An 18,784-nucleotide genomic window follows, 5' to 3' on the forward strand; every position below is an offset into this window, starting at 1 on the left:
TCATTCTGTAATATTCACTGGTAACAGATGTACAACGATAGGCGTACTATATATTTATTCATATATGCACTGTACAATTTAAATATTTATTGATAGTGTGTACATGAGTTTCACTCATTCAGCGCTCCAGTGCAGATATCTAAGGCAAGTGGCTCAGTATTTTTTATTGTACTTTGTTTCTGTGTTATGTTTTTATTCTATCTCGGTTTGTACTCTTATTTATATAGTTTTCAGTAGAAACAGACGGGGAGAGAGAGATGGGGAGAACCATACAGCAAAGATCGTCAGGAACGGGACTCGAACCCGCGATGCGCTGTCATTCTACATTGGAACCTATAGGTGCCCGGGCCAGTCTACTGGCTACTCTACTCTTACCTGTACAGTACATCTCCTGTGTGCCATTCTCATTTCTGTCGCTGTTTATGACACCTGAGTTTCTCTCCGGTGGATCAATAAAGGTTTATCTTATCTAATCTTATCTTAATCACACGCACAGTGCAGTAGCTATTGATATTTCCTACCCGAGAATCGATCGGCGGGAGGAGGGTGTCTATCACATCAGGGAACTTTTTTATTCAGTGTGACATGAGAGGAGAGGAGAGGAGAGGTGTCCTCTCCCCGCTGACCTAAGGGGGAGAACGAACTGCTGACTGCCCTTCTTTTTCTCTTTGGGGCTATTCAAAAATAGCAGATATACAAGCTCATAGCGCGGCACCGATCTTATATAGGCCTATAAATAAATATATATATAAATATATTTTTTTCCAAGAGTTTTTGGGGGGCTTTATTTATACAGTAGCTTTCAGTAGAGACAGACAGGAAAGAAATGGAGCAAAGATCATCGGGAATGGGACTCGAACCTAGGTGCCCAGGTGAAGGACCGTCCGGGCCAAATATATATTTTTGTAACTCAAATCTTTGCTTCGGGGGGGTGGTCCCTGGAACAAAATATTTTACAAATGTTCGCTTATATATATTTGCACAAATTTTCACGATTAAAAAAAAAACAGCAGATCTACAAGCTTGTAGATCTGATATTTTTGAATAGTCCAAAGAAATCTAAAATGACAGAGATATGCGTTCCTGGGTTTGAATGGGTTAGACAGGCCAACACATAGGACACGGTCAAAAAATATCCTGAGGAAACATATGGCTCCTCTATCTATCTCCTGGAGGAAACCTTCAACTGCAGACGGTATGGATCGCCTGCCTCTCTCTCTCTCTGAGCCCCAGATGTATTGGCACACAGTAGATTTAGTATAGGCTATTGGAGGGGCCAGATAACCTTGTCATATCTGCCGCCTTCGGTCAGAACGGAGCTACGAGGATGACGAGTCTGACTGACTCAAGTCTGTGCCGAGATCCTCCGAGCACAGGCGCGCACGCACACACACACACACAAAGTGAGCACCCCGTACATGCACACACCGGAAGGCGCTCACACACACAAAAAATGGGTGAAGTCGTCCTTTAAATACCATACCAGCCTGTGACGACCGAGTTCTAAAAGCCGTATGGAAAATAAATCATATTTTTTGTGTGTTTAATGTTTCAATGTTTAAATTCATGCAAAATGTGTGATTTTTTTGTGGGGGGGGGCAGGGGAAGATTACTTGTAATCCGAGGATAATAAAAAAAAAGTGTGCCTGACATTACATTCCCTCTCTCTCTGGCACACACACACACTTTTTTCTTCCAACATTTGTGAAAGTTTGCACATAATATACACAGTAACGGCATGCTCCAAAGTAGGGAAAGCCAGGTGTAAAAGTGTTTAACTGACTTAAACCGATTTAAAATGACTTGCGGGGCGAGTTAAGAAACCCACCAGCACACCCAGCATACATGGAAAGAAAAGCACATCTCACACTTATCAACACAATAAAACACAAGCCGCCACCGACCTCCTTTGTCATCACATCAAATATTCCTGTTGACACAGGGATTATGAGCTACTCGGCGCTCGGCAGACAAAGACGGCGGAATTGACAGCGAACGCGCGCACTCTCCTGTAAAGGGGTGTGCGTGCGCCCGTGCGTGTGTGTGTGTGTGTGTGTGTGTGTGTGTGTGTGTGTGTGTGTGTGTGTGTGTGTGTGTGTGTGTGTGTGTGTGTGTGTGTGTGTGTGTGTGTGTGTGTGTGTGTGCGTGCGTGCGGGGAGGCAGGGGAGGATTACTTGTGATCCGAGGATAATAAAAAAAAAGAGAGTGCCTGATATTAAATTCTCTCACTCGCGCACGCATGCACGCACGCACACACGCACACACAATTACAGAGTTTTTTTTCTCCCTTGCCTGAGGATTGCGCCTCCTTGCCAGGAGCAAGGCCCTATGGGGAGGAACGCGGTGATAAAAAACCTTGGCGGTGGAATTCATCGTCCTTGCTCCTATCTGTGCGGTGCGTCACGCGTGACCAAAAAAAAACACAACAACAACACTGTAACATATCCATTATAGATGAGGCCGGAATGAAACACATAGTAGCAAAGCTGCAATGTGTTGCACCTCCATTGAAAGTGGATTTGTGCGTGATTGTGTGTGTGTGCGTGCGTGCGTGCGTGCGTGCGTGCGTGCGTGCGTGCGGGCCTGTCTACAGTACGTACAGTATATCAGTGGTTCTCAAACATTTACATGTAAAGGACCCACAAATCTATATATTTGTCCACGGGCCCCCTATTGAAAAGATTCTGTGCCAGGGAACCATATAAGAGAAGATTTGTCAACTATTTTTGAATAGCTGAACAAATAAAATAGGGCTTAAGCATTTAACCCATTAAAACCGGGAAAGCTTCCGTGCCATTTTAGATTTTTTGCGTTGGCTATTCAAAAATAGCGGATATACAAGCTCACAGCGCGGCACTTCTTGCCAAATCTGCTATTTTAGAAAAAAATCTCGAAAGTGTTTGAAAAATGTTGAATCATTTTGAATCACGAAAAAAAGTTTGAGAACCACTGATTTAGAAGGCATTTGTTGTGGAATCGGCCTCGTTTTAAGCTGTTCGTCATTTTGCTGGTGACTCCGTGGAACCCCTCCTGGAACCCCTTCAAGGACCCCTGGGGGGTGTCCCTGGACCCTGCCTTGAGATTCGAACCCAGGTCTCCCGCGTGGAAAGCCAACATCTTAACCACTAAGCCAAAGGGATACCCCTATTGCTTGGGGGAGATATTAAGACTTTCAGGCCATCAGGCTGAGGTAGTGAACCACTCTGTTACATATATATATAGACCCATGCGTGAGTGCAAACAGCCCCCCCCCCAACAGCGCCCGGGCGCAAAGCCCCCCCAACCTTACCTGTCTGGGACGGGAGGGCGTCCGTTGCGCGGCTTGTTGACCTGAGCGTACAGCGCCTCCAGTGGCTGTCCGTTGTTGTCCTGAGGAGGAGGGGGTCCCGGGGGTCCGACGCGAGGCATCTGGGGGCTGTGGGGGAGGTGGTAGTGGTGGTGGTGGTGGTGCTGGCCTCCGTAGGCCTCGCCGCTGTTGCTGCCGCTGTCCACGGACGAGTCCAGCGAGCCGATGCCGGCGTACGGGTGCTCGTCGTCGGAGCTGAAGGTGCGCATGCCGCCGCCGCCGCCTCCGACGTCCTGGATCTCGGCGTACTCCCGCTCCCGCGCCTGCCTCTCGCGCAGCTCCCTGGTCTTGGCCTGTATCCTGCGATTGGAACGAGAGCACGGAGAAGACAGAGAGAGGCCGGTGGATCAGTGATGGAAGAAGTACTCAAAAGTATCTTCAACATGGGGGTACGGGACCCCTAGGGGCTGCTCAGAGTTACTACAGGGGCGGCGCCAAATCTTTGCGTGATAGCATCTTTTTTTTTACTTGAACCCTAGCATCCCTATTCTGAGGGGAGCATTAGCCGAAAATAGACGATCTACGAGTTCACAACGCCTCGCTGTGACCTATTTTCCGGCAAAGAGGTTTGGTGTAGACGGAGAAAAAGCTGATTAAATGTCTGAACATGAGTCCAACATACAGTGCTGTCAATATGAAATCTATGATCTATATGAATCTGCTTCATCTCTCTCTCAGCTAAGGGGTCCCTTGGCCTGAAAAACGTTGAAAGAACCCTGGCTGAGAGGCCTTCATCTCAGACATCTATCGGTCTATATGTGAGGAGGGGGCCATATGGTCCTTCCTTCCTTCCTCCTCCAACTTATTAAGTGGCTTTTCCTCTGGCCTACAACAGAGGGGAAGGAGGAAGAAAGGCGTCGTATACTGTACATCACGCCGGCACGCAATGCAGTGTTCTTGAAAACGCGTGCCCTGCCATTCCCCCCAAGAATGGCAGGGGACCCCCTCCCTCTACGTTACCCTAACGAGGGCGAGAGAGGGAGGGATGGAGGGAAATCGGCCTTTCTGATCTCTCTCTCTCGTCCTATAACTTCCACTGCCTTTCAGCGCGCTCCTCTCTCTCTCCCCGGGACCACTTCCACACAACGGGGCCTTTCAAGGGCCCTTCCTGTCCCCCTTACGGTGGGGGCCCAAGCGTGAATGGCATGGTCTGTCTTAAGGCTAACGAAGCAGTGTTGCCAGATTTTTGCAAGAGAAAATAAGCGGCCAGGTCTATGAAAACTAGCCCAAAAGAAGCAACTGGTTATTCAGTTTTACCACTTTGCATCAGCTATTTCAAAATAGCAGATCTACAAGCTCACAACGCGTCGCGTCGTGACTCTTTGTGAGCTTGTAGATGTGCTAATTGCAAAAAAAAAGTGTGATTTTTTTAATAGTTTTGAAACATTTTAACAACACAAATCTTGTGGTGGTCCCCCCACAAAATATTTTCAGATGGGGTTCCGCGGACAAATACATATTAATCTGGGGCTCCTTGACAAGAAAAAGCAACGTTAGAAAGCAATCCCAAATAAGCAACTACACTTTAGAAACAAGCCCAAAAAAAAAAACGCAACCCGCAACTACCAATATTTACAAGCGACTTTACAGAAAAACAAGCTTATAATAAGCAGACATGGCAACGCTGCTAACAAGGCGCAGGCGTGCAGAGTTGTGACAGAGAGGGGGGGGTCGTGGTGTGGGAAACGGGGAGGGAGGGGAGAGGAGAGGAGAGGAGGGGTCGGGGGGGTGGGTCGTTGACCTCCCGCTGAGGTGACCCTCGCTGCAGCCACCAGAAATGCTCACAGGTTCCAGATGTGGCGCCACAATACACACGCAAGCGGGCAGGCACTCACTCACTCACAGGCATTTATTATCCACCACCCAGTTTGTGGGGACTTCCCCTATTACCCCGGGGGTTATAACTGACCTCACGCCCCTCCTCCACTCCGCTGTGACTTTGAAATGATTGACAGCGTTGCCAGGGGGAACAAGGCTGGAACCCACCCCCCCCCCCCCCCCACCCCCTCTCATAGCCCAAGCTCTCTTCCATGTCTGTGTATTTTAATAACTGTAATCACATTTCAAACAATGACCATTTTTCAGTGCCAGATTAACCCAATTCCCACATCCCCGTCCCGCGGACCGCCTCGTTTATTTTTGGCTGTCGAGAAATCCCATTTTCTCGGCGTTTATCTGCGCCCGGAATGAGATTTTGATAGAACCCACCCAATTTTAGGTTGCTTTATACACAACTCCTCCATAAATCTCTGAAGCAGCAGCGCTGGTGGTTTCCTGGACCAGGTACGGGTTAGGAATAAATCAAATCACCTCCCCCCCCAGAGTACAATGGTCTTTAGTGAGGGTTTTACTTTGTGTTGGGAGGTATCGTAATGCAGAAGCCAGGAGAGAGCCAAAGGTAAAGAAAAAAACATTAAAAAAACACTAATTCCCAGAAGCCCTTTCACCTGCCATCTGGTTAAAGTGATGTCAGATCTCTGCCAGTAAGGAGTCGATGATGACGTTAGTGCAGGTTCACGGAAGTCCACTGGGAGCTGGAGGGCCCTCTGGCGTTTTATAGACTAATCAAATTCATAAAAACGACCATATTGACATACAGAATGAGATAATGGCCTCGGCTAGACATGGCGACATGAGCAGGCCCAGAGAGAGAGAGAGACAGAGAGACAGAGAGACAGACATCGCTACTCTCCCAGGCATCAGGGTTCTGATACGGGAGCTGTTTTGATAATATTAGATATTAATATTGGGCCCTGGCCAAAAAAAAACGAAACCGAGACCGAATACGTTTTGTTGTGGTTAACCTGCCACGATAGGCCTGCTCCCCAAGCTGTTAGCTCCTGGGCTGGGAGCATGATGGAGATCCTTGGTTATTAAAGACGTTTGAATTCCATATCGTTGCTGTCGGGCAGAAATCTCCAACTCCGTTTTCTAACTTTTTGTTAGCGGCCCTATCATACTACAGCGTCACACAAAAAGTATCAAAAGTAGCAGATCCACAAGCTCGAAACGCGATGCAAACTTAGACGATATAGCCTACAGCTCAGATGACAATATAGTACATTGTGTAAGGCTATATAGAATGTGAATGTAACATTCATAGTGCTTATTTTCTGCAGAGGGTTGAATGCGTCATGACGTATGCGTGGCACTCGGTGCCGCGCTACAAGCTCGTATATCTGCTATTTTGTGAATAGCATCCCCTCACATACACCCATTCCAGCTCCACTCCAATTCTTGTGACCTAACCCTCCACTTCCTGCAGTACTGTACGTACCTTCCTCCTAAGACCCCCCCACCCCGCCCCCCCCCCACTCTGTGCTGTCGTACTCCATTAGCCAATTAATGGCCCAGTGTGGTGTTAACACTGGGGAGAGAGCTGCCCACGTTTAAGCACATTACTACTGTACAGGCCCAATTACCTACACCACCAGCCTCTCCTCTAGTCCTCTGAGCAGGTATACCGTGTGCCGTTTACACTGGTTAGCCTCTAATGAAAACAGTATAGGGAGAGCTGCTTTAAAATGTGAACATATAGGCCTATTTGCACTTCATAGAAAGGATTTCAGAAGGCAGAGGAGGTTGTGTACTTGCTAGCTCTTCATAAGAGTACAAAGGAATGACATTTCCTTGGCCAAACGCCGTCTAGACTCTCTAATGCAGAGAGCTTACTGCGCCGGCCGGGCAAAGTTCAACCCCTGAGCCGCCCGGGCTGACCATTTTATTTGATAACATCGTTAAGCAAACAAGAGCTAACGGCAAAGACGGAGTACTTTTTTTTCTTCCTCCAAGGTTTTCTTTCCTTTCTTTAATCACTGTGTGTGTTTTCCCACCCCCTGTAATAGATTAAGAAAACGTGGTTGAGGTGTTACCGAAGCTTTTGTGAGTTCTTTTTTTCAGCGTATGAACTTGAAACGAGGAAAATTGGTAGTGAAAGTCATTGCTTGTGAACACATTTGGTCGGCCAGGTGGTGGCAACACCTCGACGGCCCTCAAGCCCTTCCTCTACCGCGCTGAATAAATCTCACTGTTTATCAAGCTGCTGTTCAATTCTGGACGGACAAAGACAACAGACTCCCTCTCCATATGTTTGTCAATGTTTAATCTACTCCACAGAGGCAGACGGAGAGAGAGAGAGAGGGAGAGAGAGAGAGAGAGAGACAGAGGGAGAGAGAGAGAGAGAGAGAGAGATGGGTTGATGGGAAGGAGAGAGGGGAACCGTCTGTAATCTCAAACTCATTTTGAAGTAAACACACTTTAGAACTTGGAAAGCCTGCCTCTTCAATACATGCACTGTTGTTGTTACCGGGGCGGATGAAACGGAATACATTTGCTGTCTTACATCCTTATACATTCTCCCCCCTCTCTCTCTCTCTCTCTCTCTCCGACACCTCGCACTGATTTTTCTTCACGCTTCATCAAAACACCACCAGGCCTTTCTGTTTTTGAAGAGCAGACAAGAGGGCAGAGCACACGAACAACCTAATCAAACCGTAACGCGCAAGGGGAAATTACGGTGTTGTACAACTGTGTGGGAACGCTCAAAAACTTCACCTTCTGTTGACGTTTGCCCCGTAACGGCATAACGCAATCAGAGAGATTATTGTCCGAGCTCCACCGTGTTAATTGACTAGTGGTAATAATTATATTAACCCATTAAGACCTGAAGCCGATTCTACAAATGTCTTCTAAATCCCAACAGTATTCTGAAAAAAACGTATGTTTCTATATCAGTGGTGCTCAAACATTTTCATGTCAAGGACCCCCAAAATGATATGTATTTGGCCGCCGACCCCCATCTCAAAATATTTTGTTCCAGGGACCCCCAGAAGCAAAGATTTGAGTTAAAAATGTTCGCTTTAAAACAATATATATTCAAAGATTTGCACACATTTTCACGATTTAAAAAAAATAGCAGATCTACAAGCTCGTAGCGCGGCACTCGGTGCCGCGCTATGAGCTTGTATATCTGCTATTTTTGAATAGCCAAAGTGTAAAATAATGCTTTTTAGCTCAAATAAAAAAAATGACACAGATGCGTTCCGGGTCTCAATGGGTTAACTTGCTGTAGGTATCAATATAATTACAAATATAATCACACTTCCCCAATCAGCTACGCCGAGCTGCCTTTGAACTCTGGCTATGCAAATGAAACCGTAATGGGATGCTGGGATAATGAGATGAGACGCAGTGGAAATGATAATGCCGGAGCATGCAACGATCACTGGAAAAAAAGACAATTACAAAGTGAAGGAATCATCTCATGTAATATCCCATTAAAGCAGCACTACGTTAGCCTGGTTCCAGCCGAATCTGCCTTTGCGAAATTGCATTGCACTTTAGCCCATCCACGCAGTGTGTCGTGTGATATTGTCTGGCAACGCGAGGCTAGCACTACGTAACTTTCCTCTATACTACCCCCGGATTTTAACCCGGTTTCCTGGCACAAGTGCGGTCAAAATTCGTGTCAGATCCTGTGTCTATAGGCAAGACTTGACCTTTGACACGATCGAAATGTCTCAATAGAAGAGCAGAGAGACAAAATACAACCACCCCAATTGTATACAGTAAGTTATATTGTATTAACATACAGATTGGACTAAATTAAAATGTATTCATTAAAAAAAGTGTCTGCAAAAAGAAACAATGTATTTCGTTTAACCATTGAAGCCTGACACAAAAATAGCTAATCTAATAGATCACAACGCGTTTCATCGTGACGCGTGGCGAGCTTAGTAGTAGCAAACTCCATGCTGGTTTTCACACATAATCTCTGTCGGGTGGAAACCTCATATGTCCAACACTGTTACTTTTCAGGATTGAAATACAAAAATAGCAAAAGTAACAGAGCTACAAGCTCGCATTTCGAGCTTGTATATCTGCTACTTCTGATCATTTTGTGTGACATCGTAGTACGATTAAGTAGGGCGTTAATTTACGGGAAAAAACCCTCCCACAAAAAGTTAGAATATGGAGATAGGAGGTTTCTGCCCGACAGCAATGACGTATATATATAACTCTTTGTGGAGTCAAAGAAGCAACACCTTCTCTGTGTTTTGTCCATAACCATGCCGGAAGGCCTCGCAAACAAGTAAGGCAGGAGGAGCCTGCTTGCCTCTGCTGTGGTCCGGGTGTTGGAGGGGTGGAGGGGTGGGGGGTACCGAAGGGGTGGAGGGGCAACAACAGTGAGAGCCGTGGAGGAGTGTGAGCTGGCTGATTAGAAACCAAGTGGAACTGGCCTGATAAGAGGGGAATGGACATCACAATCAGCCCCAACGCAGAGTAAAGAGGGAGCAAATGGAGTTCAGTTCTGGAGCAAAAATGGAGATGTAACATTGTCAGGGTGTGTGTCCGTGCTTGTGCGTGTGTGTATGTGTGTGCGTGTGTGTATGTGTGTGTGGGGGTGTGTGTGCGTGTGTGTTTGTGTGTGCGTGTGTGTGACCATTTTCCTGGTCCTCACAAGAAAAATGGTTCTTTTGTGTTTGAAAATAGATTTGTGGAGATTTACGATATTCAGGTTGGAGTTAGGATTAGGATTAGACATATAGAAGTCATAGGTTTAGGGATTAGACATAACAGCTTTAGGCTTATGGTTAAAAATGGCAATAAATGATTTTATTTTTTTATCACCGTCTTCAAATGATGATGTCCTCACAAGTATAGCAATACAAACGTTTGTGCGTGCGTGCGTGCGTGCGTGCGTGCGTGCGTGCGTGCGTGCGTGCGTGCGTGCGTGCGTGCGTGCGTGCCCTCTAGGGCTGGGAATAATATGTCCATGTTGTTTCGGGGGCTACCATACCGTGTGTGGAGATAAGTAAGTGAATGATGCAGGTTCACATTATCCCCCCCAACACCACCACCACCACGGACCCCCTCTTTACTCCCCCTGGCCTCATCGGCTGACAGAACAACCACTCAAACCCGGACCGTTCCCCCTCCGGTCCCGCCAGAGTCCAATCAGAGTTGGTTTGTCTGCTGGTTGTTTCAGTGTCAGCCAATCAGATAGGAGGAGTGAGTGCCTTGGATGGCTTCCGCGATGGACCTAAAACCACTGGTTTTCAACCCTTTTCAGAGACAACAGGCAAACGTTGATCAAAATACCAAATATTTAATTAAGTAATGCAGATGTTTAACAATAATTAAACTTTTGAGAGCGTAAAATGAAACCAAATGGGCCCGTAAGGGTCCATTTGGTTTCATTTTACGCTCTCAAGAGTTAAAGATCTATAAGGGTCCATTTGGTTACCAACTCTCCATCATTTAGCTGGGGACCACCTGGAACCCCCTCTAGGACCACTGGTGGTCCCACAGACCACTGGTTGAGAACCACTGACCTAAACAAGCCAATAAAGGGTGAGGGGCCATCAGGGAGGAGGGGCCATCTCTGCAAAGTTGTAATGGCGGTTTGATGAGGGGATGGCACAGCCAGCTCAATCACAACAGCCTGGCAGCTGCATACAATTTACCAGATTATAGCCTTAAAAAAAAAACACGCATGATAATTGCTTTTCCTCAGCTGGAACGTCCCACCAAATTGCGTTGCCGTGCTGCCGTTATGAACGTCCTCATCCTACAGTGGGAACATTTGAGACTGCACGCTCAGGTGCCGGTTTCATGTAATCATTTCCCAAACAGATCCTCAAAAGCGCTGGTTTTCTGTTCATTCAACCTCCTCCTGTGTTGGCTGGTGAGGTGCTCCCTAGCGAGACGTACTGTATATATATATACTTCATTGAGCAACGGTGTGGTGCGCCGAGAATAGCTGACGTACAAGCTCACAACGCGTCGCGGCATCTGAGAGTCTGACGGAATGTATTTTTACACGTGAGTGCGGTGTCCCCTTTTCCACTGCATCTTATGAGCGGGGGGGTTCTTTTGGTGTCCTGGGCTGCGCCTGCATACTGGTTCTTATCAGTGTGACGTTGTCCGATAAGGGGTCTGTATGGTGTTGCTGAGGCACACCGGTAAGACATGAGACAAGTCAAGGTGACAAGCACACATTGTTATTGTAATACAACTATACAAAAATCGGCCATTTTCTCTATGAATACATGGTGCACCTTGAGAATTTGACTTGCACAATAAATGTCCAAACCACCGTCTTTAGAAGATTATGTCCCCCGCCTACCCACGATATATCAGCCAAGGAGACGAGCGTTGCCAAAAAATAAAAACGGCGAGATGGCAGCCATATAAAGGACAGTAACTTCCATGAATCATTATCAAGGTCAAAGTTTTAAATATAGAACAGTGACTGGCTTATTGCGGGGTATAAGGGCCAGGTTTTTATGAATTAATCTACCTAACCTCTATTCTGTAATCACTAAAAGCTACAAAAATCGTCAATTTTCTTTTAAAGATACATTTTTGGTCTTTTATGCCTTTATTGACAGGACAGTAAGCTGACAGGAAATGGGGAGAGAGAGATGGGAGAGAGTGACATGCCGCAAAAGGCCGTCGGGATCGGGACTTGAACGCGCGACACGCTGTCAGGCTTCACTGAGCCTAGGTGCCTGGACCACTATGCCAGCGGTCCAGGTCTAAAAGAAAATGTTTCACAATGAATACATGGTGCACCTTGAGATTTAGATTTGCCTTGGGCACAAGAACTTTCAAAAACCACCGTCTTAAGAAGATTATGTATGTCCCCCGCCTACCCACGATATATCAGCCAAGGAGAAGACGAGCGTTGCCAAAAAATAAAAGCGGCGAGATGGCAGCCATATAAAGGACAGTAACTTCCATGAATCATTATCCAAGGTCAAAGTTTTAAATATAGAACAGTGACTGGCTTATTGCAGGGTATAACCCATTAAGACCGGGAATGCATCTGTCATTTTTAGATTTCTTTAGCTATTTTTGAAAAATCTTGAAAATTCGTGGCAAAATCTTGGATTATATATTTTTTAAAGCAAACATTTGTAAAATATTTAGTTCCAGGAAGCCCCAGAAGCAAAGATTTGAGTTACAAATGTCCGCCGAAAAAACTAAAAAACTTTTCATGATTTTTCAAAAATAGCAGATCTACAAGTTCATAGCGCACTCGGTGCCGCGCTATGAGCTTGTATATCTGCTATTTTTGAATAGCCCAACGAAATCTAAAAAAGACACACAGATGCGTTCCCCGGTCTTAAAGAGATAAAGGGCCGGGTTTTTATGAATTAATCTACCTAACCTCCTATTCTGTAATCACTAAAAGCTCTGGGCCAATGGCGCCCCACAGCGATTAATGATGGCATTTGGCGTGCGGCCCAATCCCAGGGTCCCGGACGGACACTATGCTTTGCTGCAGTATCCGGGTGACATTTCCCCCGCTTCGACGACGCCCCTGTTTCAGTCTGATCCATAACATTGTTATGCCTTTGGCCTGGAAACCTTGTAAGACCAGAACTGTGTTCAGGCATTTTCAATACTTTATAAATAAATATATTTCTACTCCACTACATCTGCAGAGGCAAATATTGTACTTTTTACTCCACTAAACTTATTTGAGAACTTAGTTGCTAGCTACTTTGTAGATTTTCATTATCATTACAAAACCACTTCAGACCTACAGTATGTACTTTGGCAATTTGAAAATAGCCGATCTAGAAGCTCAGAGCTTGTAGATCTGCTATTTTCAATGGATGTTTTTATTTATTTACATTTTATACATTTGGAAACTTGTGAAATGGGACATTCTGCATAATGAGTACTTTTCAAGTATATTTTGATGCCAATACTTTTGTACTTTTACTCAAGTACATTTTGATTATGGACTTGTTTCTACATTGAAGTATTGATGACTTTTAGTTTTTTTGTGGGGGGAGGGCGGGCGGTGCGCTGCCTGTGAATGATCCAAGCACCAACGAAGAAGAGTACACCCGGAATTGACGTCATTTAAAAAAATTCAAGCACATTTACTTGCTGTGGGAAAATCGCTATACCTCCGTTCCTCTTGCTTTACGGCAAAAACAAGCGTCATTCAAAACGGCCACAGCTGTGCAATGGATCACGGCGAACGGATACTTCCCCCCCCCCTAGACTACGACACCCCTGTGCGTATAATGAGCCTATCTCCGTGAGGACGGAGGTCACGGAGAATATTCCATGATTTTTCAAAGGTACAGTAAATTCGCTCGTTTTTGCTGGCAAGACGATAGACGATGTTTACTTATTTATTCTGGCAGTGAAAGAGTTAAGTAAAAAAACTGTGAGTACTTTTTCCACCACTGGAGGCACATATATGTCATCAATCAGAGAGTTTGCCGAGAGCGAGAGCAAGGGGGGGGGGGGGGGGTCGATCGAATCAGCCACCTCCGGAGAGCACGATACAGTAACGCAAACCCCCCCCCCCCCCAAATATACAAGGGGTAATGGGTTTCTGAGCGGTCGTCCCGCTGAACCCAACCGACACTTTGAATATCGACTCTGCTTCGTGGCAGGTCGGTTTATTATTACCCCCCCCCCCCCCCCCCCCCCCGATTTCCCTCAGGATTCTCTTTCCATTAACTGAAAGGGGGGGCGGTAGGGTGGGATGGGATGGGGGGGGGGGGGCTTCGTCGTGGCTGAGTGATGGGATTTGGGAGCGTGGGGTACAAAAGCAAAGAATTAGGTTGGCCCCGTCGTTTCTCTGCCAGAGCTCACACATGCAGAACTGACAGAGACAAGACGGGGGGAACGAACATTCTCTATAGCAAAGACAAAGTGGCAGACGAAGAAGAAATGGAGGAGGGTGAGCGAGAGAGACACAAAGTGGGCGTGTGCCGTCCATGTGTGCGTCTGTATGTGCAGAGGGGTTCGACACGCTGGGAGGAAAAGGCATGCCTCTGCTTTTGATACCCCCCCCCCCTTCTGTGGGGATAATGGTTTATCCCTGCTTCCTTTAAGATCCGAGGCCGATTCTACGAAATGCACTTCTAAAATCTGTAGCTCTCACACTTTTGAAGATTTTCCGAAAAATCTTCAAAAATTGCAGATGTACAAGATGTTAAACCACATTAACCCCGGCATCCCTATCTTGGGCAAATTTTCAAATAAGGTTATTTTTTCCCCAATTTCTAAAATACCAAAAAGCAGATCTACGAGCTCTACAGCGCATCGTGATACAACGCGTCGTGAGCTTGTCGAAGTGTCCTTGAGCAAGACACTGAACCCCTAACTGCTCCCGATGAGCGGGTTGGTGCGTTGCATGGTTTCCTCCGCCATCGGTGTGTGAATGTGTGAATGTGATTACATCGTAAAGCACTTTGGAGAAAAGCACTTTATAAATGCAGTCCATTTACCATATTGTACAACGAAGTGCATAGGGCTTGAGTGGTTAAAAATATGTCCCCCCTCTTTTTTAAACAAATCAAAATCTGTTTAAATGTTTGTGTGTGTGTGCACGTTGTGAGGGGGTATAGCGTGGTAGCAAAAACACACCCCCACACAGTACATACTGTATCTCCTGGCTCTGTGTTGGTTCTGTTGCTTAGCCTCTGTCAGCCGCTTGGGAGCAGCTCAAAGGGCTCCGGATTATAGGGAGACTGCTGGCCGAGAGGGAGACGTGGCGGGCCCTCGGCCAAGAGGGACCCCTGCCACACGGAGGAGGAGAAGAAGAAGACCTTCACAAGAGACGACAGCTCTTTGAACAAGGCCTCCAGATGTTGCATTGAATGAGGAAGCAGAGCATTGTCAGCGCGTGCGCGTGTGTGCGTGCGTGTGTGTGTGTGTGCGTGTGTTTGTGTATTTCTATCCTTTCCCTCCCTCGGTGGGAACAGGGAGCGCTATCAAGCCCTATTGTCGCTATTCAATTAGCTTTCATTACCGACGGGCACTTTGATTACGGAGTTCATTGGGGCTGGTGGGGGAACAATGGAAGCAGCCAGGCGTCTTTTTTTCATTCCCACAGCTCGCTTGATATTGTGTTATATAGCCTGCCTTCCTTTCACCCAAGCAAAGAGCCAATAATACCATGCACTGCCTCATTCTCATGGTGGTCCCTGCATGTCCACAAAACTGTCCAGGGACGGCGAGCCAGGAACGGTTGTGTATAGAAAGCAACAGTGTATTCTCGAGCGATTAACAGCCTTCCACTACTGGCCGCAAGGAAAAAAAGACAAATGTGGAAGCTCCATCGATTCCACTATTATAATGGGCTAGCCATTCAATCAGGCCAAATCCACGGGGGGCCCACTAGCGCCATTAGGGGGTCAGGACCAGTGAATGGCACCCGCCAACAACAATCCATAAATGATCTATTTAATGTACTGATATAAAAGCACCAGGACGTTTCGGCAAATTGACATCTGAATGCTTTCCCAGAATGCAGTCAACCCCTGCTGCCTTGCACCATTTTGTTAATTGGCCAGTTTGCAAATTTTCCGGTCAGCGGTGGGTGGGTTTTTTGTGTTCTGTGTGGGGGACTTAATTCGTGGGGGGGGGGGGGGCTTTTAGCGAGCCACGACTATTGTTTGATCTCTCACCTCTCCTGTTCCAGCCTCATCCGCTGGGTCTCGTCCTCGGAGGCCTCCTCGTCTTTGGACTTGCCGGAGTCGTCTTTCCGGTGCTTTCCGAACCTGCGTAACAGATGAGGGCAAAGGGGATATAATTGAAGCCCACGGTATTAATAATGTTCTGCCCAATAAGTAATTTTCTTTTCCTTTCTCCCCCCACACGTACGAACAGTATCTTTCTTCCCTTCTTTCTCCACCAGACGCCGGCGAGAAAACCTTCGGAAGGAAATTAAAGTGTCAACCTGTCAGCATCGTCAGGTGGAGTTTGTGCAGGCGAGACAGCTCCGAAATGCGTCTCCCCCTCGAGGGGGCGTGCACACACTCGTTATTGAAAGAATAACTTTGAACTTTTTTCCTCATATAAACGCGATCACAGCGCACGGAGCCGTATCAAAAGATAACTCAATAAAGTGCCACATTTCCCTGGTCGCCGACCTGCCATTACGACGGCGTAATGAATTCAACGTGAGGTGTTAAAATAAGAGCCTTGAAACAGAGAGAGGCAAACAGCATAACACCCTGTTGGAAGAAAGACGGAAAAAAAAGTTAAGGATGACTTCTCTCTCTCCACTCCTTCCCGGAGCTGCTGTATAGTTTACCCAGAGTGACGGGGGTGGTGACAGCTAATGATTTAGTTTGAACGAGGGGGGACAGATGATGTGTAACCGACGCGATGTGGAAAGGAAGGGGGAGGAGTTTGGGTGGGTATGGGGGGGGTTTGTGGTCGTGCGGACACGCTCGCATCATTTGTGACTTTCTCGCCACCTCTGCAAAAAAGTTTTTACATTTTAACGACGGCGGCGACACGACAACGACGGTAAATCCGCGGCAGTTCTTATTTTTTTCTCCTTTTTACAGCGAAGTGAGAATAAGCCCCCGAAGCAGCCGCCGCCGGTCGTAAATTCCAGCCCGGGGGGGTTTCGGCCGCGCGACTAAGTGACTGCAGACTCCCGGTTGACTGAGGGGTGTGAGAAAATGATGAGCAAGGGAGGAGGGAGGAGGGAGGGGGGAGGGGGGAGCGGGGAGAGACACAGCTGACAGGTGTTATGTCTGATTCATATTCTGGTTGCGCGTCAAAAATAGCAGATCTAGAAGCTGCGCACAACGAGTCACTGTGCTGCGGTGTTGTGGTAGAGCTGGTAGATCGGCTATTTTGCGGGTGTATGACACCGGGACGCAACTGAGTATAAATCACCTTTTACGGGGCAGTATACTTGCAAATATTGCTGTATATGATGCCAAGAGTATATCGTTGTCAGTCGTCGGGCAGAATACGAGTATCTCCATATTTTCTCCATGTTTTTTTTGTAGATTAACGGCGTACTTGGTGTCACACAAAAGTAGCAAAAATAGCAGATCTACAAGACAATATTATTCTATAACAAAATGAACAGCTTGCAACAGTAGTTTGTGTTTGAGCAGTTTTATTAAGTAAAACACAACGGTAGTTTATGGTGGCAAGCCCAGAAATAGAAGCCTAATTGTTTGTTGAAAGAGGAAAGTGCAGTGAAAAACTGTAATTGAAAAGTGTTACTTGTAAACTAATTAAAATGGAGTGATAATGAAGGAAACGCTCAATGCTCTGTCAACGTGGGCGAGTGCTGGGTCTTCCCCTTTTATGCTTAATTTATACTTCATTGCACGTCGGCAATAGACAATCTACAAGTGAAATAGCGGTGTCACTATTTCCTCTGGCGTGAAGTATAATTCAGGCTTAAGAGAGGGGTGGGGGCACGGTTCTGGAAAGCTGACTGCGAGCAAAATGTAATGAGACCACGTGGAAGCATAAATATATTCATATTATCGCTCACAGGGAAAGCGCATTCCTCCTGAGTGAAACTGCACCAACATCTCTATGAAAAAAATAAAATAAAATACCGCTCTTGTCTTGAATAAACCTATGACTACTGAAGCCTGACTATGCAAATGTATGGTTATACTGCATTGTGAACGGTGTTACACCGAGAGAAGAGAAATGCATTCATTAAGTGCATATCCTCACTGCCGCTGCAATCCATGTATGCGATAGAGAGAGTACCGAAGTCCTGACGTCACTCCCACCATATCCCTTGGGTCACGGCGTTTTTTGTTTGTATTGGAATCCCCAAAGAACTGTGTTCCAAAACTAAACAAACCAGGTATGTGACATTTATGATGTTGAGTTGAGTTGAGTATTTTATAACGTCTGGTGTTTAGAGAGAAAAAAAAAAAAAAAAGTACTCTTTGGATAAATTTGTACTTTTTCACCGTCAGTTGATGCTTCATATCAATACGAGTCAAATCGCCGGGGTGGTTTGTTTATTTTTGGAACACAGTTCTTATATGACGCGATCTAAGATTCCCCCTATAAAAAATATGTTTTGCCTAGACCCAGGGGGGATAGCGCCTTCTAGCGGCAGTGATGTCAGACTTCGATGCTCTATATTACCGTATTTATCATCATCATCACATGTCAGCGATCATTACTATTGTATTGTGTGTACAGTATGCTCCTATATGTGGACATGCCTGACATTACAGTAACTGCCTAACGTCTCAGTATAACGACGTCACAGTTTGTCAATTGATTATGAAAATCCACATTGATTGCTGTCACGGTCCCATTGGATTTCAGGCAGAGAGAAGAAGAAGAAAAAAAAAAGCAGTAGGCATTACGTTTTACATCTCCCGGGAACAGGTCTGACAGAGCTCCATTCCTTGTTTATTTTATTTTATTTTACCTTTCCTCGTGGCTGAGCTTTAGCTGACAGTTTGAGAAACTTTCTCCCGAATCTGAAAGAATTACATCAGACAGGGTTTACTCCAGGCCACTAAAGAAAGTAGACTTATATTCATGAAATGAGAGACCCGTTTCTCCCCAGCGAATGTTTATTATTCCACTTTACATTAAAAGCAGCCAAAGACCTTTTGTGCAAATGGCCCTCCCTTTGGTAGCGGACGTTTTTTGGGGGTGGAATGGTAA

At 46.2% G+C, this 18,784-nt stretch overlaps 1 protein-coding gene across 2 annotated transcripts in view; it reads right to left on the minus strand.

Moving 5' to 3' along the window:
* The window catches only part of LOC308077613 (partitioning defective 3 homolog), a 669,238-nt gene that overhangs the window by 103,734 nt on the left and 546,720 nt on the right, over window positions 1–18,784 (minus strand). For both annotated transcript variants that reach the window (XM_080418368.1, XM_080418367.1), the window contains exons 20-21: window positions 15,793–15,885; window positions 3,290–3,646 (exon numbers count right to left, since the gene is read on the minus strand). In XM_080418368.1, coding sequence (XP_080274494.1) covers window positions 3,290–3,646; window positions 15,793–15,885 — 450 coding nt within the window. The remainder of the gene's footprint in view (window positions 1–3,289; window positions 3,647–15,792; window positions 15,886–18,784) is intronic.

The sequence above is a fragment of the Gymnoscopelus braueri genome, assembly GCF_963280865.1.
Source record: "Gymnoscopelus braueri genome assembly, chromosome: 21".
NCBI classification, from domain to species: Eukaryota; Metazoa; Chordata; class Actinopteri; order Myctophiformes; family Myctophidae; genus Gymnoscopelus; species Gymnoscopelus braueri.